Source organism: Ranitomeya variabilis, chromosome 2 (genome assembly GCF_051348905.1).
Source record: "Ranitomeya variabilis isolate aRanVar5 chromosome 2, aRanVar5.hap1, whole genome shotgun sequence".
Taxonomy (NCBI): domain Eukaryota; kingdom Metazoa; phylum Chordata; class Amphibia; order Anura; family Dendrobatidae; genus Ranitomeya; species Ranitomeya variabilis.
The window spans coordinates 307,873,840-307,894,504 of record NC_135233.1 but is presented as its reverse complement, the minus strand read 5'-3'; the positions used below and the strand labels follow the sequence as shown (position 1 = coordinate 307,894,504).

General features: G+C 41.3%; 1 protein-coding gene across 4 annotated transcripts in view; it reads right to left on the bottom strand.

The window, feature by feature from the left end:
* RADX (RPA1 related single stranded DNA binding protein, X-linked) overlaps positions 1-20,665 on the bottom strand; it is a 69,915-nt gene that overhangs the window by 5,357 nt on the left and 43,893 nt on the right. The window contains exons 5-13 of one of the 4 annotated variants that reach the window (XM_077285208.1): positions 18,552-18,643; positions 18,162-18,284; positions 17,206-17,313; positions 15,095-15,262; positions 11,046-11,179; positions 10,713-10,768; positions 6,992-7,080; positions 5,990-6,265; positions 1,978-2,124 (exon numbers count right to left, since the gene is read on the bottom strand). In XM_077285208.1, coding sequence (XP_077141323.1) covers positions 1,978-2,124; positions 5,990-6,265; positions 6,992-7,080; positions 10,713-10,768; positions 11,046-11,179; positions 15,095-15,262; positions 17,206-17,313; positions 18,162-18,284; positions 18,552-18,643 — 1,193 coding nt within the window. Of the gene's footprint in view, positions 1-1,977; positions 2,125-5,989; positions 6,269-6,991; positions 7,081-10,712; positions 10,769-11,045; positions 11,180-15,094; positions 15,263-17,205; positions 17,314-18,161; positions 18,285-18,551; positions 18,644-20,665 lie in introns of all 4 variants that reach the window. The other 3 variants (XM_077285209.1, XM_077285210.1, XM_077285206.1) reach the window with 3 other exon arrangements.

The window sequence follows — 20,665 nt, the reverse complement described above, 5'->3', positions numbered from 1 at the left end:
ATATTTACTGTAATCATTGCCAGGTACAAATACATTAACAGTTCCATAACTGGTAAATTATCACACTTAAGCGAAAAGTCCTTTGTGTTTTGGAGCCTGGATATGGAGAGACTTTCTATAATCCTGGAATAAAGATTAAAGGACATTCCGCCTACATAAGGTAACATACCAATTGTGTTACTCCTATGTCTGCTATGCTTTTTGCAGTTTGGAAAAGGACTGGAGGCATAGCTGCCAAGAAAAACTCCTATATTCCTGGAATAAAGATTAAAGGACATTTTGCTTAACCCCTTAGTGACCGAGCCAAATGTTTGAAATCTGACCAGTATCACATTATGTGGTAACTCTGGACCGCTTTAACATATCCCATTGATTTTGAGACTGTTTACTTGTGACACATAATACTTTATGATAGTGTTAAATTTATGACAATATTTTCTGTATTTATTTATAAAAATCAGAGATTTTACAAAAATTAGCAATTTTCGAAATTTGAATGATTATCCCTGTAATCCAGATAGTCATACCACAGAAAAACATTAATAAATAAGATTTCCCTCATGTCTGCTTTATATCAGCACCATTGTTAAAATGTTGTTTTATTTTGTGAGTATTTTAAAAGGTTTAAAAAAAAAAAAACAGTAATTTTTCCCAAGGAAATTTACAAAACCTATTTTTTAGGCGCCTATCCAGGTTTTGAAATTAGTTTGGAGGTCCTATATATTGGAAACCCTGAAAAGTGATTTTAAAAACGTCTCCCTCAATGTATTCAAAATTGCTTTCAGGTAGCTTATTAACCCTTCAGGTACGTTTCAGGAGTCAATGCATAGTAGCATAACAGGAATGAAGATATTTATTTTTACCATCTAAATGTTTCTAACTTCTCAACAGGCCACTGTAGCCGGCAGACTCTAAGGCTGTTATTTGGCCGTGAACTGCAATGGCAAGTATCAGGACCACACAGTCAAAATCTCAGGGTGCCGATGGGGTTAATGGGGGAGCCGCCACACTGTTAGCCATCTAGATCAGGAGTGGGGAACCTCATGCCCGAGGGACGTTTATGGCCCTCGATGACCTTTTATTCGGGCCCCCAGGCAGATTTCCGGGTTACCCTGCAGTGCTTGGGCCCTCAGCAGTATTTTGACAGCCGCAGACCCTTTAATATCTTCTTGCTCTGTGAGCACCGTTAGCACAGCCCCTGAAGGACGATATGAATATCCAAATGGCCTTCGGCAGAAAAACTGTTCCCCCACCACTGATCAAGATTCAGTAGTCTTTATTGGCAGCAACATCTCTTATCCTAGGTCAGTAAAAAGACATATGGGTGGTCACTATGGGGTTAAATATAGTAATTTACCAATTATGAAAGTGTTGATGAATTTGTATCTGGAAATTACAGTAAATATTTTTAATGGATACTAATGAGGTTTTGAGATAAAGAAGTGCTACATAAAACCCAGGCAACATTAAAAAATATATGCTAAGGGATTGAACTATAAGTGAAAGTCATTTCATTTATGATCCCAAAGAGAACAAATGGAGCAATGACGCACATGTAGGATTAATGCTCTATGCAAATGGGACAACTTGAGTCTTGTTCCAGACTTATGGACGTCCTAGCAATGGGAGACCTGGCGACCAACAAGCAACAATCATGTAGATATGTGATGAGCCTGTATACCACGAGTGAATACTCATGGACCATAAATGTAAATTATGTTACAGTTCTGGTCTAGAGTAGAGAGGAGCAGAGAGATTCACACTACACTGGTCTGATGTGTACTTTGGTACTCTGTGGCAGCCGGACAACTACTGAAAGAACTTCATAGTTATAGAAAGCGCAAGACGAAGACGTGCCCATGATGCCGGCATCTCAGTGTGGGCTGAGAAGCGTGCATGGCCCTGGTCTGGATGCATTGTAATTTGCCACTCATTTAGTCACTGGGCATTGAATGAGATCCAATTTACTTTTCTTACCTTGAACAGAAAGCCAGAGGCGCTCTTGAATCTCTTCATTATCACTTGCTCCAGCAGATACAGAATTGGGCAGATAGTTTATACCAAATAAACGAAAGTTATCAAACATTGGTAAAGAGACATCTATCGCTATGTCCCGATTTATACCTGTTGAAAAACAGAAAAAAATTTTTTAAATAAATCTTGAGCATGTGCAGTACAGCTCAAACAGAGGGAGGCATGACATTAGGAATCCTCTTCTGCAATCATTTTGAAACAAAACCCATCAATATGAAAGGTCACAATACTCAAGATCATAGGCTGCTTTTTTTTTTTTTTTTTGTGTGGAGAAACACAAACAATGACTGGACAGATTTCGACTGACCGGCAATAGGTAATTTAGGCATGAAATACCACAATGACTTTTGATATGATTTTCAAAATATGTGCAGGTCCCACAAGTTCTGTGGATATGAACAGATTCCACTGATAAATATCAATCAAAATAGAGGGCAATACACCCATCGAAAGGACAGCACAATTAACACCACTCCCAAAACATGAATCCAACAAATAGCTCAAGGAGTGAAAAGTCCAAAAAAGTTATCATATCTACAAAAAAGTAGACATGTAATCAATAAAGACTAAAATGACAAGGCACAAACAGAGCTCATGTACAAGGGACAATCTGCACTGTAGTAGCAGCAAATGGTTCATTAGCATACCTATACAAATAATTGCACTCTGCAAGTCTAACCATATAATATCTGTTCAAAAAGGTGCATAGTGCAAGGTAAAGTGCAAGGCAAAGGAGATCATCCATAAAGGGATACTAATCTAACCCAAAATGTCTGCCATTGTATGTCTGGCTGCAGCCCCGTGGCGCGTTTCGTGTGGGCCCCCTGAGGAAGCCAACGCGAAATGCCCGTCGGACATACAATGGCAGACATTTTTGGGTAAGATTAGTGTCCCTTTATGGGTGATCTCCTTTGAATTTGAATGTATTTGAGTCACATATTTACTCTTGCTTGGTGGACCCAATAGTTAGGCCCTTGCATTATGAACCTTTTTGAACAGACATTATATGGTTAGACTTGCAGAGTGCAATTATTTGTATAGGTATGCTAATTAACCCTTTGCTGCTACTGCATTGTAGATTGTCCCTTTTACATGAGCTTTGTTTGTGACTTGTCGTTTTAGTCTGTATCGATTACATGTCTACATTTTGTTAATAAAATACAATTAATTTTATTTAAAAAAAACTTTTTAGAACTTATCCGTGAGCTATTTGTAGGATTCAAGAATCTGTGGATATGCCATAAGTGTCCGAGATGGGAATGCAACCTTTAATTCTCCATTTCTATGATTGAGCAGAACATTTTATCTAAGTAATAAATAAAAAAATAAAAACAAAATCCTACTTTTTATTGTGAAAAACTGTATGAACCCCTTCCTGACACATATACAGTATATATGTCCTACATCAGGTATGGGTGTATGAAGCGGGATCTGGAACTGATTGCTGCCCTCTAACAGCAGTAATCAGAGCTATGTTGTATTGCTGCTGTTTAATCGGTGGTATTTAAATGGCTCCGTTATAAGTTTGGGTGCCCATCAGCTCCCCCATGTCAACACCATGTGCCAATAGATCAATTATGCAAATTGTCTCTTCAGAGGGGAGGACAGCTAGAACTCTAGTGCCACCTATTGGAAGGTAGCAATCCTGCAAGTCAATGTTGACCCTTTAACCCCTTCATGACCTTGGGATTTTCCGTTTTTCCGTGTTCGTTTTTCGCTCCCCTCTTTCCCAGAGCCATAACTTTTTTATTTTTCAGTTAATATGGCCATGTGAGGGCTTATTTTTTGCGTGACGAGTTGTACTTTTGAACGACATCATTGGTTTTACCATGTCGTGTACTAGAAAATGGGAAAAAAATTCCAAGTGCGGTAAAATTACAAAAAAAGTACAACCCCATGGGTGTTTTTTGTTTGGCTTTTTTGCTAGGTTCACTAAATGCTAAAACTGACCTGCCATTATGATTCTCCAGGTCATTACAAGTTCATAGACATCAAACATGTCTAAGTTCTTTATCCAAGTGGTGAAAAAAATTCCAAACTCTGCTACAAAAAAAAAAAATTGCGCCATTTTCCGATACCCGTAGCGTCTCCATTTTTCGTGATCTGGGGTCGGGTGAGGGCTTATTTTTTGCATGCCGAGCTGACGTTTTTAGTGATACCATTTTGGTGCAGATACGTTCTTTTGATCGCCCATTATTGCAAAAAAGTAATTTTGGCGTTTCAAATTTTTTTCACGCTACACCGTTTAGCGATCAAGTTAATCTTTTTTTATTGATAGATCGGGCGATTCCAAATATGTGTAGATTTTATTTTATTTTTATTGTTTTAATTTTGAATGGGGCGAAAGGGGGGTGATTTAAACTTTTTTTTAATTTATTTATTTCATTTTTTTTTAAACATTTTTTTTTTTTACTTTTGCCATGCTTCAATAGTCTCCATGGGAGGCTAGAAGCTGGCACAACTCGATCGGATCTGCTACATAGAGGCGAAGTATAGATCGCCTCTATGTAGTAGAATTACAGGCTTGCTATGGACGGCAACCACAGGGTGGCGCTCACAGCAAGCAGGCAACAACACCCATAGAGGTCTCAAGGAGACCTCTGGTTCTTATGGCGACGAATTACTGACCCACGATCATGTGACGATGAGCACATTTCCGGCCGGATGCTGTAGTTAAATGCCGCTGTCGTGATTCCACTTGCCGCCATTGCACGCACAGGTCAGCTGTTCAAAACACCTGGCATGTCGTGGTTTTGATGTGGGCTCACCGCCGGAGCCCACATCAAAGTATGGGGATCGGACCTCGGATGTACTATCCCGTCCGAGGTCAGAAAGGGGTTAACGAGCCTTGTCACATGACTTAGGATAATAGCCAAACCAGAACCTCAATTTGCAGACGCTGTGTTTCGGGGTACTGACCCTCATCAGTGCAAAGCGGAGATCTGGTTTGGCTGTGTGAGAGGAGTCAGACCATTATCCAAGAAGTATCGTTTCTCCTTGCGGAGATCAACATGCTAAGCATGCCGAGATGAGGAGACTTAAAGCCGCAATGCTCCTCTGGGTAATATGCTAATTGTCTCTTCAGAGAGGAAGAGAGCTAGGACTCTAGTGGCACCTATTAGAAGGTAGCAATCCTAAAAGTCAATGTTGACCTTTTAACGAGCCTTGTCACATGACCTAGGATATTGACTTTGGCTATTATCCTAAGTCATGTGACAAGGCTTGTTAAAGGGTCAACATTGACTTGTAGGATTGCTACCTTCTAATAGGTGCCACTAGAGTCCTAGCTCTCTTCCTCTCTGAAGAGACAATTTGCATAATTAGCATATTACCTAGAGGAGCATTGCGCCTTTAAGTCTCCTCATCTCGGCATGCTTACCATGTCGATCTCCGCAAGGAGAAAAGATACTTTTTGGATACCAATAGATCAAAAAATACATGCTCCATAAAAACATACTAATATCAGAAAATGGGGAAACAATTTTTTTTTTTTTAGCCACTAAAATATATCTAGAACAAAATAAATAGGGCGTCATCACTGTAATAATAATACCCTCAGGATGCCAGGTCAATTTTACCACACAATTCACGCCTCTCATGTATCTTCACATTGTCTGTCTTCTTTCCCCGCCGATTCCACAGTGCCATTAAATGCAAAACCCAAACAACAATGGTGGAATTGCATTTTTTTTTTTTACTATTGCATTTCACTTGGATTTTTACCCCCGGCTTTTCAGTACATTATATAGCAAAAGGAATGGTAGGATTCAAAACTACAACTTGATCCACAAACAAAACAGCAGTCACGGATACTTCGATAGAAAAAGTTTTGGCTTCTGTGAGACCAGGATGTAAAAAAGTAAAAGCAAAATGTGTTACATTTGGTTGAATTACATTCCAATAATTTCAGTAATAGAAAAGCACAAAGTATTTACAGCTGCAGGGATTTTCTCACCCAGTATGGTCAGTTCATAGTGGCCAGGCCTGTTGGCCCCAGAAAAGCTGGGCCATGGGCTTAGATCTGTAACTTTTGCTGGATGAAGGCTGTACCGTTTCAGAATCTCCTTGTCATTGTAGTCAAATATCTGCGTCAAACTTTCTGGAAATAAGTTGCCATAGAATAGATGTTCTGTTACGCTGTGCCTAACCTCAGACCACAAGGGATTCTCCCAGGATAATATAGGACAGGAGGTCTCATCACTTGTTTCACTGTCTGCACCATGGATTCCCGCTACTTCATCAGCACATGTAAGAAACAAACACAAGACAAAAGGTGAAATTGTAGTGATGAGCGAACGTGCTGGGATAAGGTGTTATCTGAGCATGCTCGGGTGCTAAGTGTCTTCGGCGTGCACGCTCTGCAATGAGGTCAGCTGTCAGTTAGGGTCGGAGGCACAGTTTCAGTCACAGAGGCGGTGCCTATTCAGTCACTGCTCTGAGTATATAGAGAGGCGGCTCTAGCCTGGTCCCTGACTGACAGCCGAACCCAACACAGAATGAGTGTCAGTCAGGGCTGGGGGCAGGGTTTCAGTAAAGCCTCTGAGAATCCAGAGAAGCAGATACAACCACGTTCCCGGCCCTGACTGACACCCCATCTGCACTGGGGTCGGCCTCAATGCCAGGAGCGCAGTTACACCCGCTGCTCTGTGACTGAGCATAAGCACAAGATCAGTGAGTGGCTACTGTGTGTCACTGTAAAGGAGGTCACCACTGCAGCAGTGTCAAAGAACTCAGGATTGCAGCAGCGTGGTAGTGACTTTAATGGGTACATAGTGTATGAAAGAAAATACAAAACATGCACTATGTAACCATTGCCTTTTAATTTAAAAAAAACAAAAAACAAAGATTCTTTCAAGACAAAAAGCCTCATCATGAATGTGGTCAGAGCTCAAAATGCACAAAGAAGATAGGAGGGACACGGAAATCCAACACAAAATTAAGTACAGAGAAAAATCACCTTCAAAATGTGGCAATTCGGGAGACCTGGTGACAATGTCTTGGTCCAAGTGCGGCGTTACTGGGGTATTTTCTGGTCCAGCATCAGTACTGAAGGAGAAAAAAAAATGATATAGGGATCAGGGGGCAAACAGATCACCCCTGCTAAGGCTTCTTTTACACTTGCCATGATCTTGCAGCCCCAAAAGATTTCTATGGGGCAGCAGGAACGGGCCGCAATAATTCCACGGCGCACTGTATGGCCGTGAGGGCCGTATTTACGGCCGTGAAAAAAGATCGAGCCTGCTTGATCTCTTTTACGGCTTACGGACACGGCCCCCATTGTAAATCAATGGGGCCGCAAAAACAACGGAAGGTTGTTTTTGCATTGCGCCGTGACTTCTGTTTTTTGCGGTCCGTTATTGCACCAGACCGTGAAAATTGCGGCAATACGGCACGCAAAAAAGGCCCGCAATAACGGGCGGTAAGTAACCCGGTAAGTGTAAAAGAAGCCTAATGATCTTCTTCTTCTGTGTCTTAGGACAGGGGTCTCTGAAGAGCTCCATCTGATTGACTGAAGCAAAGGGAGGAGGACTGCAGCCTTTAGCTCTGTTGCTTTGCTATACTGGGATCTGGGGTTCATACCCAACCAACTGCTTCAAGGAGTTTGGTTTGTATGTTTTCCCCCCGTCTTTGCTTGGGTTTCCTTTCACACTCCACAGATATACTCATATGGGACATAAATTGTGACCCTAATGGTAATAGTGAGTGATAATAAATGTAAAGCACTATAGAATATATGTTAGCGCTATATCAGAAAGCATAATAACATAAGGACCACAGCTGATCTAATATCGATGGCCTATGCTAAGGATGGCTGTAGAGTAATATTTAGCCATCTGGTGAAACCGGAGATGGACGAAGCGCCATTTGCCTCCTGGAGCACAGACTTTCCAAGAATAGTTTGCAGATTCCACATACAGAGCCCCCATTTGCTAGAAGAGCAAAATCCCCCTCAAGTGACCTCATTTTGGAAATTACACCCCTTTGGGAATTTATCTACAGGTGTAGTGACAATTTTGACTCCATGAGTCTTTTCTTGAGACAAGCAGAATTGCATGTTGACGAGTGAAAACTGCAAACCGATGTATTGCCCAGTACATTGTAGTGCCCAGGTCATGGATCTGGAGACACGCACCCGTAAATTAGGTGGACTCTCACCTCCACAGAAATGCCAGACATGAGGAGCTAAACGTGGTCTAGGCACACTGGGGCACAGAAGGGAGGGAGCATTTGGATTTGATAGTGCAGAATTCACTTGGATTTATTTATTTATTTTTTTCACTCGCGATTAGCAATTGCACCAATCGTGGGAGTTGCTGCAGGGCGTCAGCTATCATATAGAGCTGACACCCGCATTTAATTGTGGCGGCACTGTGAGCCCACACGATTGTCACGCTTTATATATTGATGACCTACAGTGGATTGCATAAGTATTGACTTGTACTTCTCAACAACTTTGTCCTTGAAGATCTCCTTGGTGTTCATGGTGTTTGGTTAGCGGTGCCTCTCGTTTAATGGTGTTGCAGCCTCTGTGGCCTTTCAGAAAAGGTAAAGTGTATATACTGTGCACAAGTACGGCATGCGTTTGTGGCTCAAAATGAAGGGGATTGTTTCCGAATTCAAAGCGACTTAGTATTGGACTACATCTGTGGAGTGAGGACGATGAGGGGTGTTATCTCATCTCTGTATAAGGATTTACTCTATACTCACTTATTGGGATATCCGATTGGCACGAGGGCTAAATGGGAAAGGGAGCTGGGTCGTTTGGAGGATGAAACGTGGGAATCTGTACTAGAATGGATACCGAAACTATCACTGAATGAGCCATATAGACTTTCACAGCTTTATATTGTACAGAGTGTATAGATCCCCAGATGTCCTGTATAGAGCTGGGCTGAGATGTGACTCAGAATGCCTTAGATGTAGGAATGATAGTGCTGAAATGTTTCATATGTTATGGTCGTGTCAGAGATTGACTGCTTTTTGGTTGGTGGTTGTAAGCCAGATAGAAGGGGCATACAGATGTGTAATTCCAAGAGAACCTTTGGTGTGCGTGGTGGGGTACGTGGAAGAGATAACTGTGGATAATAAGCTGAAAATAGCAATCGCTAGACTACTATACATGGCTCGGAAGGTCATAGCCAGAAATTGGATCAAAGAGGAGCCTCCCTCGAGGGGAGAATATATTAAATATGTGAAGCAGGTCATTACCCTGGAGAAGGGTGTATATCAGAACAGAGGGAAGATGGTCCTGTACGGTAAATTATGGTTGCCTTGGCTGGAACTAGGTTAGGGGAAGTTACGGGAAGCAAGGCCTGAAGAGGGGTTGCCTATATACCAATGGTTTATATGTTCAAAATAAAAGTCAGTGTATTCGGATAATGTATATAAGACATGTTAAGAGAAAAGCGTGAGCTGTCTAAAAAAGGGAAGGTAGGGGGGAGGGGTGGGTAAGGAGGGGTCAACAGTGGAGAAAATGAAAATTTATGTCTTAATGTGAAATGTTTTATTTGAATTTTATACGTAATAAAAAATATTTGAGTAAAAAAAAAGTGTATATACTGACAGACACTTAGCACACAGATGGACTTCCTTTCACAAAACATGGGACTTATGAAGGCAATTGCAAGCACCATAATTTTTTTTTTGGAGCTTGATAGCAAAACGGATGAATACATATGCATATACCAATGGTTAGGCTACGTTCACATTAGCGTTAAGCTAATGTGCGTCGGGTTTGCGTCGGCGACGCAGCGGCGACGCATGCGTCATGCGCCCCCTATACTTAACATGGGGGACGCATGCGTTTTTTTTTGTTGCGTTGTGCCACACATGCGTCTTTTTTGCCGCAAGCGTCGGACCAAGAAAACGCAACAAGTTGCATTTTTCTTGCGTCCGATTTTCGGCAAAAACCGACGCATGCGTCGCAAAACGCAGCGTTTTTGCGTGCGTTTTGCCGCGTTTTTGCGTGCGTTGTGCGTTGCGTCGCCGACGCAGCGGCGCACAACGCTAGTGTGAACTTAGCCTTAGATATTTGAGCCCATAAATTTAATTTCTGCCCATATTTTTCTCACTTCACTGACTATTTAGTGCTGATACATCTCACACAAATCGGAAATATTTACACACAGGTTGTACACAGGCAGAATAGCACGGATGTATCTGGTAGCAGAGGTTCAGGGTATTGCAGCTCAGCTCCTGTGAAAGAGAATAAGAGCTGGGGGTCCAGGACCCGGGAATGTACACTACACAGCAAGCAGAGACGTGCCGCTCCGCTACATTCACTGTATATAACCAGTCACTATCAAAGATGAACGGAGCAGATTGGATGCTGGCTGTCCACCAATCAGATATTCTATACCAAGATCATTAATATCTGAAGCCTGGAAAACCCCTTTAAGTAGGTCTTTTTCTGATGATACAGTTCCTTTAATTCATTAAAGTTATCATGAGAGATTACAGAGGTAAATCAATGAGAAATTCAGCAACACCCTGTCCTCTGTAATTGCAATGCATTCATGCCACATGAAGTGTGCAGCTGTTTCCTGTGAATGGTGAAGATTGCTGAAATCAGGAGCCGCATGGGATAATATCCAAAGACAAACCAAAGACTAAATGTACAAATAAGCGCCTGTTAGGAAGGTAGCACACACAATGCCAAGAGGAAGAGCCGCACTTACTGGTCCACTCCAGAGGCTGTCATTTTCCTTCTCTTCATCGGGGTATTTGCTTCCTCCTGATGTGAAAAATATAGCGAGTTAACTCCTGGAGTTCTATCTTCTGTAACATTGCTGAATACCCCTTTAACACTGCATAACTAAAGACTTGTCATAAAAGTATCTGGGAGACTTGAGGGACAACCAATATTCAGCCAACAGTAAAAGAGAAGAGGTTAACCCAATAGTGATTATTTTTCTATTTATTTGATATAGAAATGGCATGTACCTTAAATACTCACGATTAGCAATCTAAATAACAAAAAACGAGTCACGCAGGGGTTATGATACACCTACCATGTCCGACAGCGAGGCATTAACAAATGTGCAAGCAGCAATAATGCCCTGAACAGCAACTCGCTTGTGCTCCCTGTAATGGAGCTGCTCAACCAGTGTCTTCAGCTCCCTGATTGTTTTTAGTATTTGTTCTGCTGCAAAGAGAAAAAAAAAAAAAAAGAAACGATCCATAGTTACAGTAATATTATGCCATTAATATGTCTTCAACTATGTGCCCAAGACGGTGTTGCAGCATCTCTGCACCTATTAAGTAAATTAGGTTACTTGTGTCTTTTCCATTGTGTTATTGAGACAGTGTTTTTTGTCTCTTTGGTAGGTCCTGTTTTAAAGTGGTTTAAATTTTTATACTTGGTATTAAACAAATTTTTGAGTGTGGACTAAATTGATTTAAAAGATGCGGGGAAAAAAAAAAATGCACAGGTGCAGATTTTCTGCATCTGATGCAAGTTATGGAAAATATCCCCTCAAAGAAAAATTATAAATAATTCAGCGCACCGCAAGACAATTTAACATGTTGTGGAATTGAAACATTCACCGCAGGTACAGTGTACACTGTGTTCCAAATTATTATGCAAATAATATTTCCTCATATTTTCTCTAAATTACCTATCTGAATTGCAGTCATTGTTATTTTCCAGTCATCTACACTATGTTCCAAATTATTATGCAAATGAAATTTTTCTCAGATTTTCCTAAATGGTCAGTGCAAATGACAGTCAGTCTAATAAAAGTCATCACCCGTTAGAGTATACATTGAATTTTATTGAAGAAACCTCCCAATGATAACAGTATAATCTCCAAAATGAATAAAAACTCAAAATGCACTGTTCCAAATTATTAAGCACAGTAGAATTTCTAAACATTTGATATGTTTTAAAGAACTGAAAATGCTCATTTGTGGAATTTGCGGCATTAGGAGGTCACATTCACTGAACAAAAAAGCTATTTAACTCCAAAACATCCTAACAGGCCAAGTTACATGTTAACATAGGACACCTTCATTGATATCACCTTCACAATTCTTGCATCCATTGAACTTGTGAGTTTATGGAGTTTCTGCTTGTATTTCTTTGCATAAAGTCAGAATAGCCTCCCAGAGCTGCTGTTTTGATGTGAACTGCCTTCCACCCTCATAGATCTTTTGTTTGATGATACTCCAAAGGTTCTCTATAGGGTTGAGGTCAGGGGAAGATGGTGGCCACACCATGAGTTTATCTCCTTTTATGCCCATAGCAGCCAATTACTCAGAGGTATTCATTGTCATGCATGAAGATGATTTTGTTCCTGAAGGCACGTTTCTGCTTTTTAGACCATGGAAGAAAGTTGTCAGTCAGAAACTCTATTTACTTTGCTGAGGTCATTTTCACACCTTCAGGAACCTTAAAAGGGCCCTACCAGCTGGTTCCCCATGATTCCAGCCCAAAACATGACTCCTCCACCTCCTTGCTGACGTCGCAGCCTTGTTGGGACATGGTGGCCATCCACCAACCATCCACTACTCCATCCATCTGGACCGTCCAGGGTTGCTCGACACTCATCAGTAAACAAGACTGTTTGAAAATTAGTCTTCATGTATGTCTGAGACCACTGCAACTGTTTCTCCTTGTGAACACTGTTTAGGAGTGGCCGAATAGTAGGTTTATGCACCACAGCAAGCTTGCTGCTTTGTAATGGTATTTTGGCAGCTGCTCTCTCAATCCAATGAATTTGTCTGGCAGAAAACTTCCTCATTATGCCTTTATTTGCATGAACTCTGTCTGTGCTCTGTTTCAGTCACAAATCTCATCAGAGTATGATGATCACTCTTAAGTTTTCGTGAAATATCTAATTTTTTCATACCTTGTCCAAGGCATTGCACTATTTAACGCTTTTCAGCAGCAGATAGATCCTTTTTATTTCCCATATTGCTTGAAACCTGTGACCTGCATAATAATGTGGAACATCATTTTTGAGTAGTTTTCCTTTAATTAGAATCACCTGGAAAACTAATTATCACATGTGTTTAAGACTGATTTCAGTGATTCATTGAGCCCTGAGACACAATACCATCCACGAGTTTATTTGAAAAACAAAACATTTAAATCTTTATAACACTTAAATCCAATTTGCATAATTTGGAACACAGTGTACTATTCTAGTATAATTGCAATGTTTTGGAACAAACTGCCTATGAAAACAGTATCTTTAAAAAAAAAAAATAAACACTCAAAATGCATGTTCCAAGTTATTATGCACAGCAGCGTTTTCAACCTTTTTTTTTTTTTAACAAAAAAAAGGTCAATTGTGAAGTTATAAGCATTATCAGCTTATTACAAAATGAAATCAAACAGTTTTCAAGTGAAAACTTTATTCTAGGTGATGTTACATTTGCACATAGGACCCCTTGTTCGAAAGAAGCTTCTGAACTCTCTCGTCCATTGAATTTGTCAGTTTTTGGATGGTTTCTGCTTCAATTGTTTTGCATGTGGACAGAATACCCTCCCAGAGCTGTTGCTTAGATGTGAACTGCCTCCCGCCATCATAGACACTCCTTTTGATGAAGCTCCAGAGGTTCTCAATGGGGTTGACGTCAGGGGAATATGGTGGCCACACCATAAGTTTGTCTTCTTTTATGCCCATAGCAGCCAGAGGATGCAGATGTGTTTTTTGCAGCGGTGCATTATCATGCATGAAAATGAACTTGCTGCGGAAAGCACGGTTCTTCCTCTTGAACTATGGCAGGAAGTGTTGTTTTAGAAACTCCACACAGATTATGGAGTTCATCTTTACACCCTTCAGGGATCATAAAGGGGCCGACAATCTCTCTCCCCATGATTCCAGACCAAAACATTACTCCACCTCCTCCTTGTTGGCGCCTTAGCCGTGTTTTCATGGGGTGTCCATCAACCAGCCATCCTCCACTCCATCCATCTGGACCATCGAGCGTTGCACGGCACTCATCGGTGAACAAAACAGTTTGGAAGTCAGTCTTCATGTATCGTTTGGCCCACTGGAGCCGTTTCTGCTTGTTGCAGTGGATAGAGGTGGTCGACAGGATGGCTTATGCACAGCTGCAAACCTCTGAAGGACCCTGCATCTTTTTGTTCTGGGGACGTTGGAGGCACCAGCAGCTTCAAAAACTTGTCTGCTGCTATGACAAGGCATTTTTGCAGCTGCTCTTTTAACCTTACGCAATTGCCTGTTGGAAAGAGTCCTCAATTTTTCCTTATCAGCACGCACACGTGTGTGCTGGGAATCTGCTACATACTTCTTGATTGTGCGATGATCACGATGAAATGTCTTGGCAATGTTGATTGTAGTCATGTCTTGACCTAAATACTCCACAATTTGTTGCTTCTCAGCAGCCGACATCCTTTTTCTTTCCCATTTTGGCAAAAAATGTAGGCTGCTTAATAATGTGGAACAGCCTTCTTAAGTAGTCTTGCCTTTATTTGGACACACCTGCCAAGCTAATTTGCACAGGTATCTGCAATTGCTTTCAGTGATATAAAGAGCCCTGACACACATCACCATCAATGAGTTTAAATGACAAACAAAAAAATTCTAACCTTATCACTCCTAAACTCTTTGTGCATAATAATTTGGAACACAGTGTATGCGGTGTAACATAGTCAAGCATATTCATGAGTACTATATAACCTCGCCCATACCACTGATGGACAGCTGTGTATGGGCAGAAATTTGCCAATCAGTGACATGGGCCGGGTTTTATACAGCTGAGCATTCAGATACCTGCTAGATCTGCAGCAGAGAAAACCCTGATTTTATCAAAACTACAGCAAACAGCCTAATAAGAGACACATATGGAATCAAGCTGTTAGCCCCTATATCATGCTGCTCTCAGAATGGTTAGACAAGACCAGGTGACTGATTCCTTTAAAAAGTGAAGACACTTCTGAATTCAGGAGAAAATAAAGGGAACCCGTCACCCCCTGAAGGTGAGCTAAGCCCACCAACATCAGGGGCTTATCTACAGCATTATGTTGACACTTCAGCAGAGTATATATCAAGAAATGTAATCTGTATAACATAGTAAATAAAATACTAACTTTTTCTATCATTACAGAACTTGGCAAAAGTTGGTGGGGTTGGTGGATAGGGGTGGTAGCCACCAATTGTGGTTTTCTTATTAAATTCTCCTTCTTTTTTGGTCTTCATCCATTTTATATAATTCTTAACTTTCATATCGCTTCTATAAGGCTGCCCCTCATGATGACCTGAAACAGAAGTCATATTCATGATTCACACAACACAACCAGGGTAAGTTGTATTAGTATCTCCTTTACAACAACAAAACATAAAAATTATCAACGTAAATCAAAATGAATATCCCACGGAGGTCTAGAATTGGAATGATGCTCAAAATCAAAGTGGAAAATCAAATTACATGTTGATCCAACTTCAGTGGAAATGCATCAAGACAAGGAAATGATGCTCAGTAGTGTGTGAGGCCTCCACGTGCCTGTATGATCTCCCTACAATGCCTGGGCATGCTCCTGATGAGGCGGCGGAAGGTCTCCTGAGGGATCTCCTCCCAGACCTGGACTAAAGCATCGACCAACTCCTGGACAGTCTGTGGTGCAACGTGACGTTCGTGGATGGAGTGAGACATGATGTCCCAGAGGTGTTCAATCGGATTCATGTCTGGGGAATGGGCGGGCCAGTCCATAGTTTCAATGCCTTCATCTTGCAGGAACTGCTAACACACTCCAGCCACATGAGGTCTGGCATTGTCCTGCATTAGGAGGAACCCAGGGCCAACCGAACCAGCATATGGTCTCACAAGGGGTCTGAGGATCTCATCTCGGTACCCAATGGCAGTCAGGCTACCTCTGGCGAGCACATGGAGGGCTGTGCGGCCCTCCAAAGAAATGCCACCTATGGTGCTGGCAAAATACAGATAAAGGTTAACGCTCCACTCAAGAAGACGCGATAGTTACACAGCATGAAACTCCGTAAAGTTTGTGGAAATACTATGCTAGATTCACACGGACACAAACCACAACGCAATTAGCTGTGGATCTCCTGACCAAAACCCTGCAGTCTCATAGACATACTGCATATGAGGTTACTCAGTTCGGTTGTGTGAATCTAGCCAAAGTTTGAGACGTGCAACAAAAAGCAGTTATAACTTGTGGAAATTAAGGGCAAGTCCATGCTTTTCTACAGGTTTTAAGAGAAAAAGATCTGCTTTATATAGGTTTAACCTCTTCCACTGGAGAACGCACAATATGACATTATGTGCTTTCTGCAGCGTAGTTGTCAAATTTTCTATGCAAGCATGGGGCAGGATCCGCAGCTAAAAAGGGGGTTTCATGAAAGCTTACATTAATACTGGGGGGGGATTGATAAGGCAGGATAGTAATGATGTACATAGATGTTAAGATTTCAGCCAGTCGAGCACCATCGACTTTATACAAGTGGTTCGACACTAATCTACCGGCCTGTATACAGGGGTGAAGGAACATTGTATTCATAAGCATTCTATATCTATATCAGTCAGTATGTCCCCATACAGTATCACATTATCAACAGCACACTATATATTTACACGGATAATGCTGATAATCATTGTTTTTAAGCTGGCATAAATCATTCTATTACTGGACGAATTGGTGTTTTGCTTCCTTGTCGGGTGATCGCCAACATGCTTACATCGGCAGTTCCTTCCAATGGCTAGTATCTACTTGCCTAGATGCACCACAATACTGTACACACAGATGTGTTACTACCTGCTTGTCTGTGGATGAGAGTCCTTACTCCACTTCCTTGGGACTGATTGCAAATTAAAAATAATAATCCCATTCATACTAGCTGCCATAAACCACACCCTGTTGTAGTCTACATTGACCCATACACTATACAAACAGCAAAACAGCAATTGTGCTTTTCCAGTATGGCAACCAACATGAAAGTATTTAACAAAAAAAAAAAAAAAAAAAAAAAAAGGTAGGGACTCAGATATAAGAAAGAATTAAATTCAATGTATTTTTTCATTTAGGTGAAGATCTGTATATTAAAAAATTGTCGTAAGTTTTCTACAATACGTCTATCCTCCACATTGGTGATGTGTCTTTTGTTGCAGCTTTTTAAAAAACCAAAAGCAAGGAAAGAATTCCAGGTACATTGGGAAATAAGCCCTTTGCAGTCCATGACATACCAGTTATGAAGACCTGACTTTCATTGGTAGTTGTCAGATATCCTTTGTAGGAGATATCCTCTGGACATTCTTGGATGACGCGCATCTGAGTGCACACCAAATAGGACACTAGCAAAAGACAACACAAAAAGAAAGGAATGTGTATTAATATTGGTTTTATTCAAATACTTCAGCTGAAATACACCATTACCTGGCAGCAATTTTCCTAATATATGGGAGGATGGAGTACAGAGAATGTGACCCCCTCTAGAATATCTATATATTAGAAATGGGCACACAGGCAAAATTCTAATTTGCCAGTTTGCACAGTTCTTCTTGGAAAAGAAGTTTACCGCCACTTGTCTGGTCCTAGTTGTATCTACTAATCGCTGTTGCTTGTGCTGGAATCTTTCTGCGCAAGGTCATACTGTTACAAAGTACGCCGTCACCTACTGCGAGCATGTGCAAAACCCTGACAGGTCTCCCGAAAAGCCAAAACTCTTGGCCTAACATGAGAAGCACAAGGATTCCAGCAAGAGGGGGACGGATCAGGAGATGGAGTGAGGAGCAGATGGGTGGCGGAGGGTAGCGCAGGAGCCAGAGAGGTGTACGATGAAGGTGTGGATAGTGATTTTTTTTTTTTTGAGCCTTCTGATGGCCCTTTATGGTTCAGAAAAATGGTGGCGAACAGTCATCTTACTGAATACAAAAATTTGAGAACTCAATTCCACTCAAATTCATTTGCTCATCTCACCTATATACCCTAAAAAGACAAGGAAAGGGCAGTCTCCATGAAATGTTTTATAATTTGTACCCACTCAAAATTAAAACGAAACATGTAAGACACACACAGGGGCCATGAATATTCTCGTCCCAGAATTCCCCTTCGATGCGCCTCTTGGTGTATCTCTTCAAGTAAAAGACCCTAATTATTACAAGGACACTACGCATTACACCCTGGTAGTCACAGTACCTACTTGGACGTATATTTTCAAATATATTTGGCTGTGAAGTGGCAAAAATTTCAAGTAGAAAAGGCTGATCTGAAGTGCCATCCATCACGTGAACCCACCGAAATATCCAGAAGTCTTCTGATTCATCTGATGGAATGACAACAACAAAAATCGTATTTAGCACTGAAGGTCGATAGCGATATTAGGACTCAAACCCCAACGTGAGACCTTCAATATTGGTTTCACACAAACACATGAACCCTTATTGCTATAACGCTAGAAGAATGGTTCTACCTAGGAAAAGGCGGTAACGGGCTACTCACTTAACCTCAGGCCTCACTTCTGATAACATCTTCATCTGTTCTCCCAGACGTTATGAACATAGTCTTCCATGTACATATATCCTGGACTTACCTTTTCTTCGTAATCTTTCACATCTTCCAACATAGGTTACAAGTCCTATTACATCGCAGACCTTGTTGTGAGGTAGACCGTTAAATTCAGATCTAAAAAGTCATAAAATGACAATTGCTTAGAATCACTCATTTACTTTTTGAGTATTTCAAAATAATTTCTTAGTTTCCTAAAGATCTTTGATTAACTCACATTGAAATTTTGGGTGTTCACCTTTCTTTCAAAAAAGGTAGGGCACTTTTTTCTCTTTACTTAAGAGAAATGGAAATTTATGTTACATAATTGCGGTTCTACTTTTGTAAAACAGTCATACTGTGGTCCTTCACTCACAGACACTGTTCATGACTTCACAGGTGGCTTACATACGTGCTGTAGTCCTCAAACAAAAGCATGTTTTAGTATGTCCCTACAGGACAGCTATAAACCATCCACATCATGCTTGGGCACACTGCCAGAACCAGATAGCCACCATTACCATGAATATTGGGCTTTTTCTGTAAGTCGCAGGATGTGGCTAGCTTTATATTCCAAGAAGCAACTTTTTGTTATTCTTTACATAAAAGGGTTTAGGCTCAATAGTTCTTAGAATCTGTCATTAGATACTTTACAACTTTCAAGAACACGACAATCTCCTCTCACACAAGACCTAAGAGGTGCTTTGCAAAAATATCCAGCTTTTGCTCTTTAATTCACGCTGCCCTCCTGAGTGCCTTTTTTAAAAAAAAAAAATTAGACAGTTTCAGAGATATGAGCTTTTTTATTTAGTGCTGATCTTTATGAATTTGTAAGGGGCGTGGCTCACAGGATTCTCTGGAGGCGTGTCTTTAGGCAGTTCTGCATAATTACCCTGTGAGCCACACCCCCTTGTTAAGACTATAAAAATTAGAACTGTCACTGTGGAAAAAAAAAAAAAAGTAAAGATATAATCAGGGGAGCAGCAGGAATAAAAAAAGTAAAAAGTGGCCATTTCTGACCTACCAACAGGTTTGCTTTAAAATGGAAGTTATGGGTGGACTTTAATAAAGTTGGTCTTTTTCTGAAACTTAAAAAGGTTAGCCATTAGACATATATTCTAACCAATATGTGACACGAATATCTGAGTATTACAGCCTCTCCTGCACTCGTCACAGCCTTCCTGATATCAAAAACAACTTTTCCATGTCAAGTATTTTTCCTTTGGAGGAGGCCAATGGCATATGATCAGACCTCCTTTATCATTGACAAGAGGGTGGGATGCCAGGAAGGAGGAGATCAGTGCTGAACCAGTATTAGCTATAATATATTAGAAAATGCCAAATTCATGCCCCCGCACACAGTTGTTCAAATAAAGAAAAATTGACCAACTTGCTTAACGTATAACTAGAGATGGGTGGACACCTGGCTGTTTGGGTCCAGTGAGTTCAGGTACCAGAAGAGTACCCGGACCTGACCCCATTCACTTGAATAGAGGACCCGAACACCTAGTGCTTGCCATGCTGTCATGTGCATGACAGCGCGGTAAACTCCTCACCGCCAGTCAGACAGCCGCGGTTGCCACGCTGTCAAATGACATCATGAGCGCTCAGCTGTGATTGGAGGTAAACTTTATACCTCCAATCACTGCTACCGGCTGACGGGACTACTGCTCCCATCAGCCGATGCCTGCTTCCGCTAATAACAGCGAGGCGAGAGCAGGAGCAGCTGATGGGAGTATTCATCAGCCGATGCCTGTGCTGTAAACCTGCCCACAGGTCACCCCGAAGCTCAAACATGTTCCTCATCATGGAGACAGACTGTTTGTGCTTTGGGGTGGGACTCTAGAGTCAGAGCGGTGACAACCAGTGCTGGCACCGCCCCCGTGACTGAAACCAGACTGCTGGGGACATGTTCCCTTTAAGACACCATGATGTGACCTGTAGTGCACAGTCATGTCACAGCATATCATAGGGATCTGATATGATTAAACCTGAACAGGGCAGAAGATGATGTTTGACTACATGTGCACTACAGTTCCATTCAAATTCTTCCTCATTAATAGTGGCCATACACACTAGATGGCTGTCAGCGGAATGATGCTTAGGCTGATCGCTTGTCTGACAGCCATCTCTGTGGACACTCCTAGAACACAGGAGAAC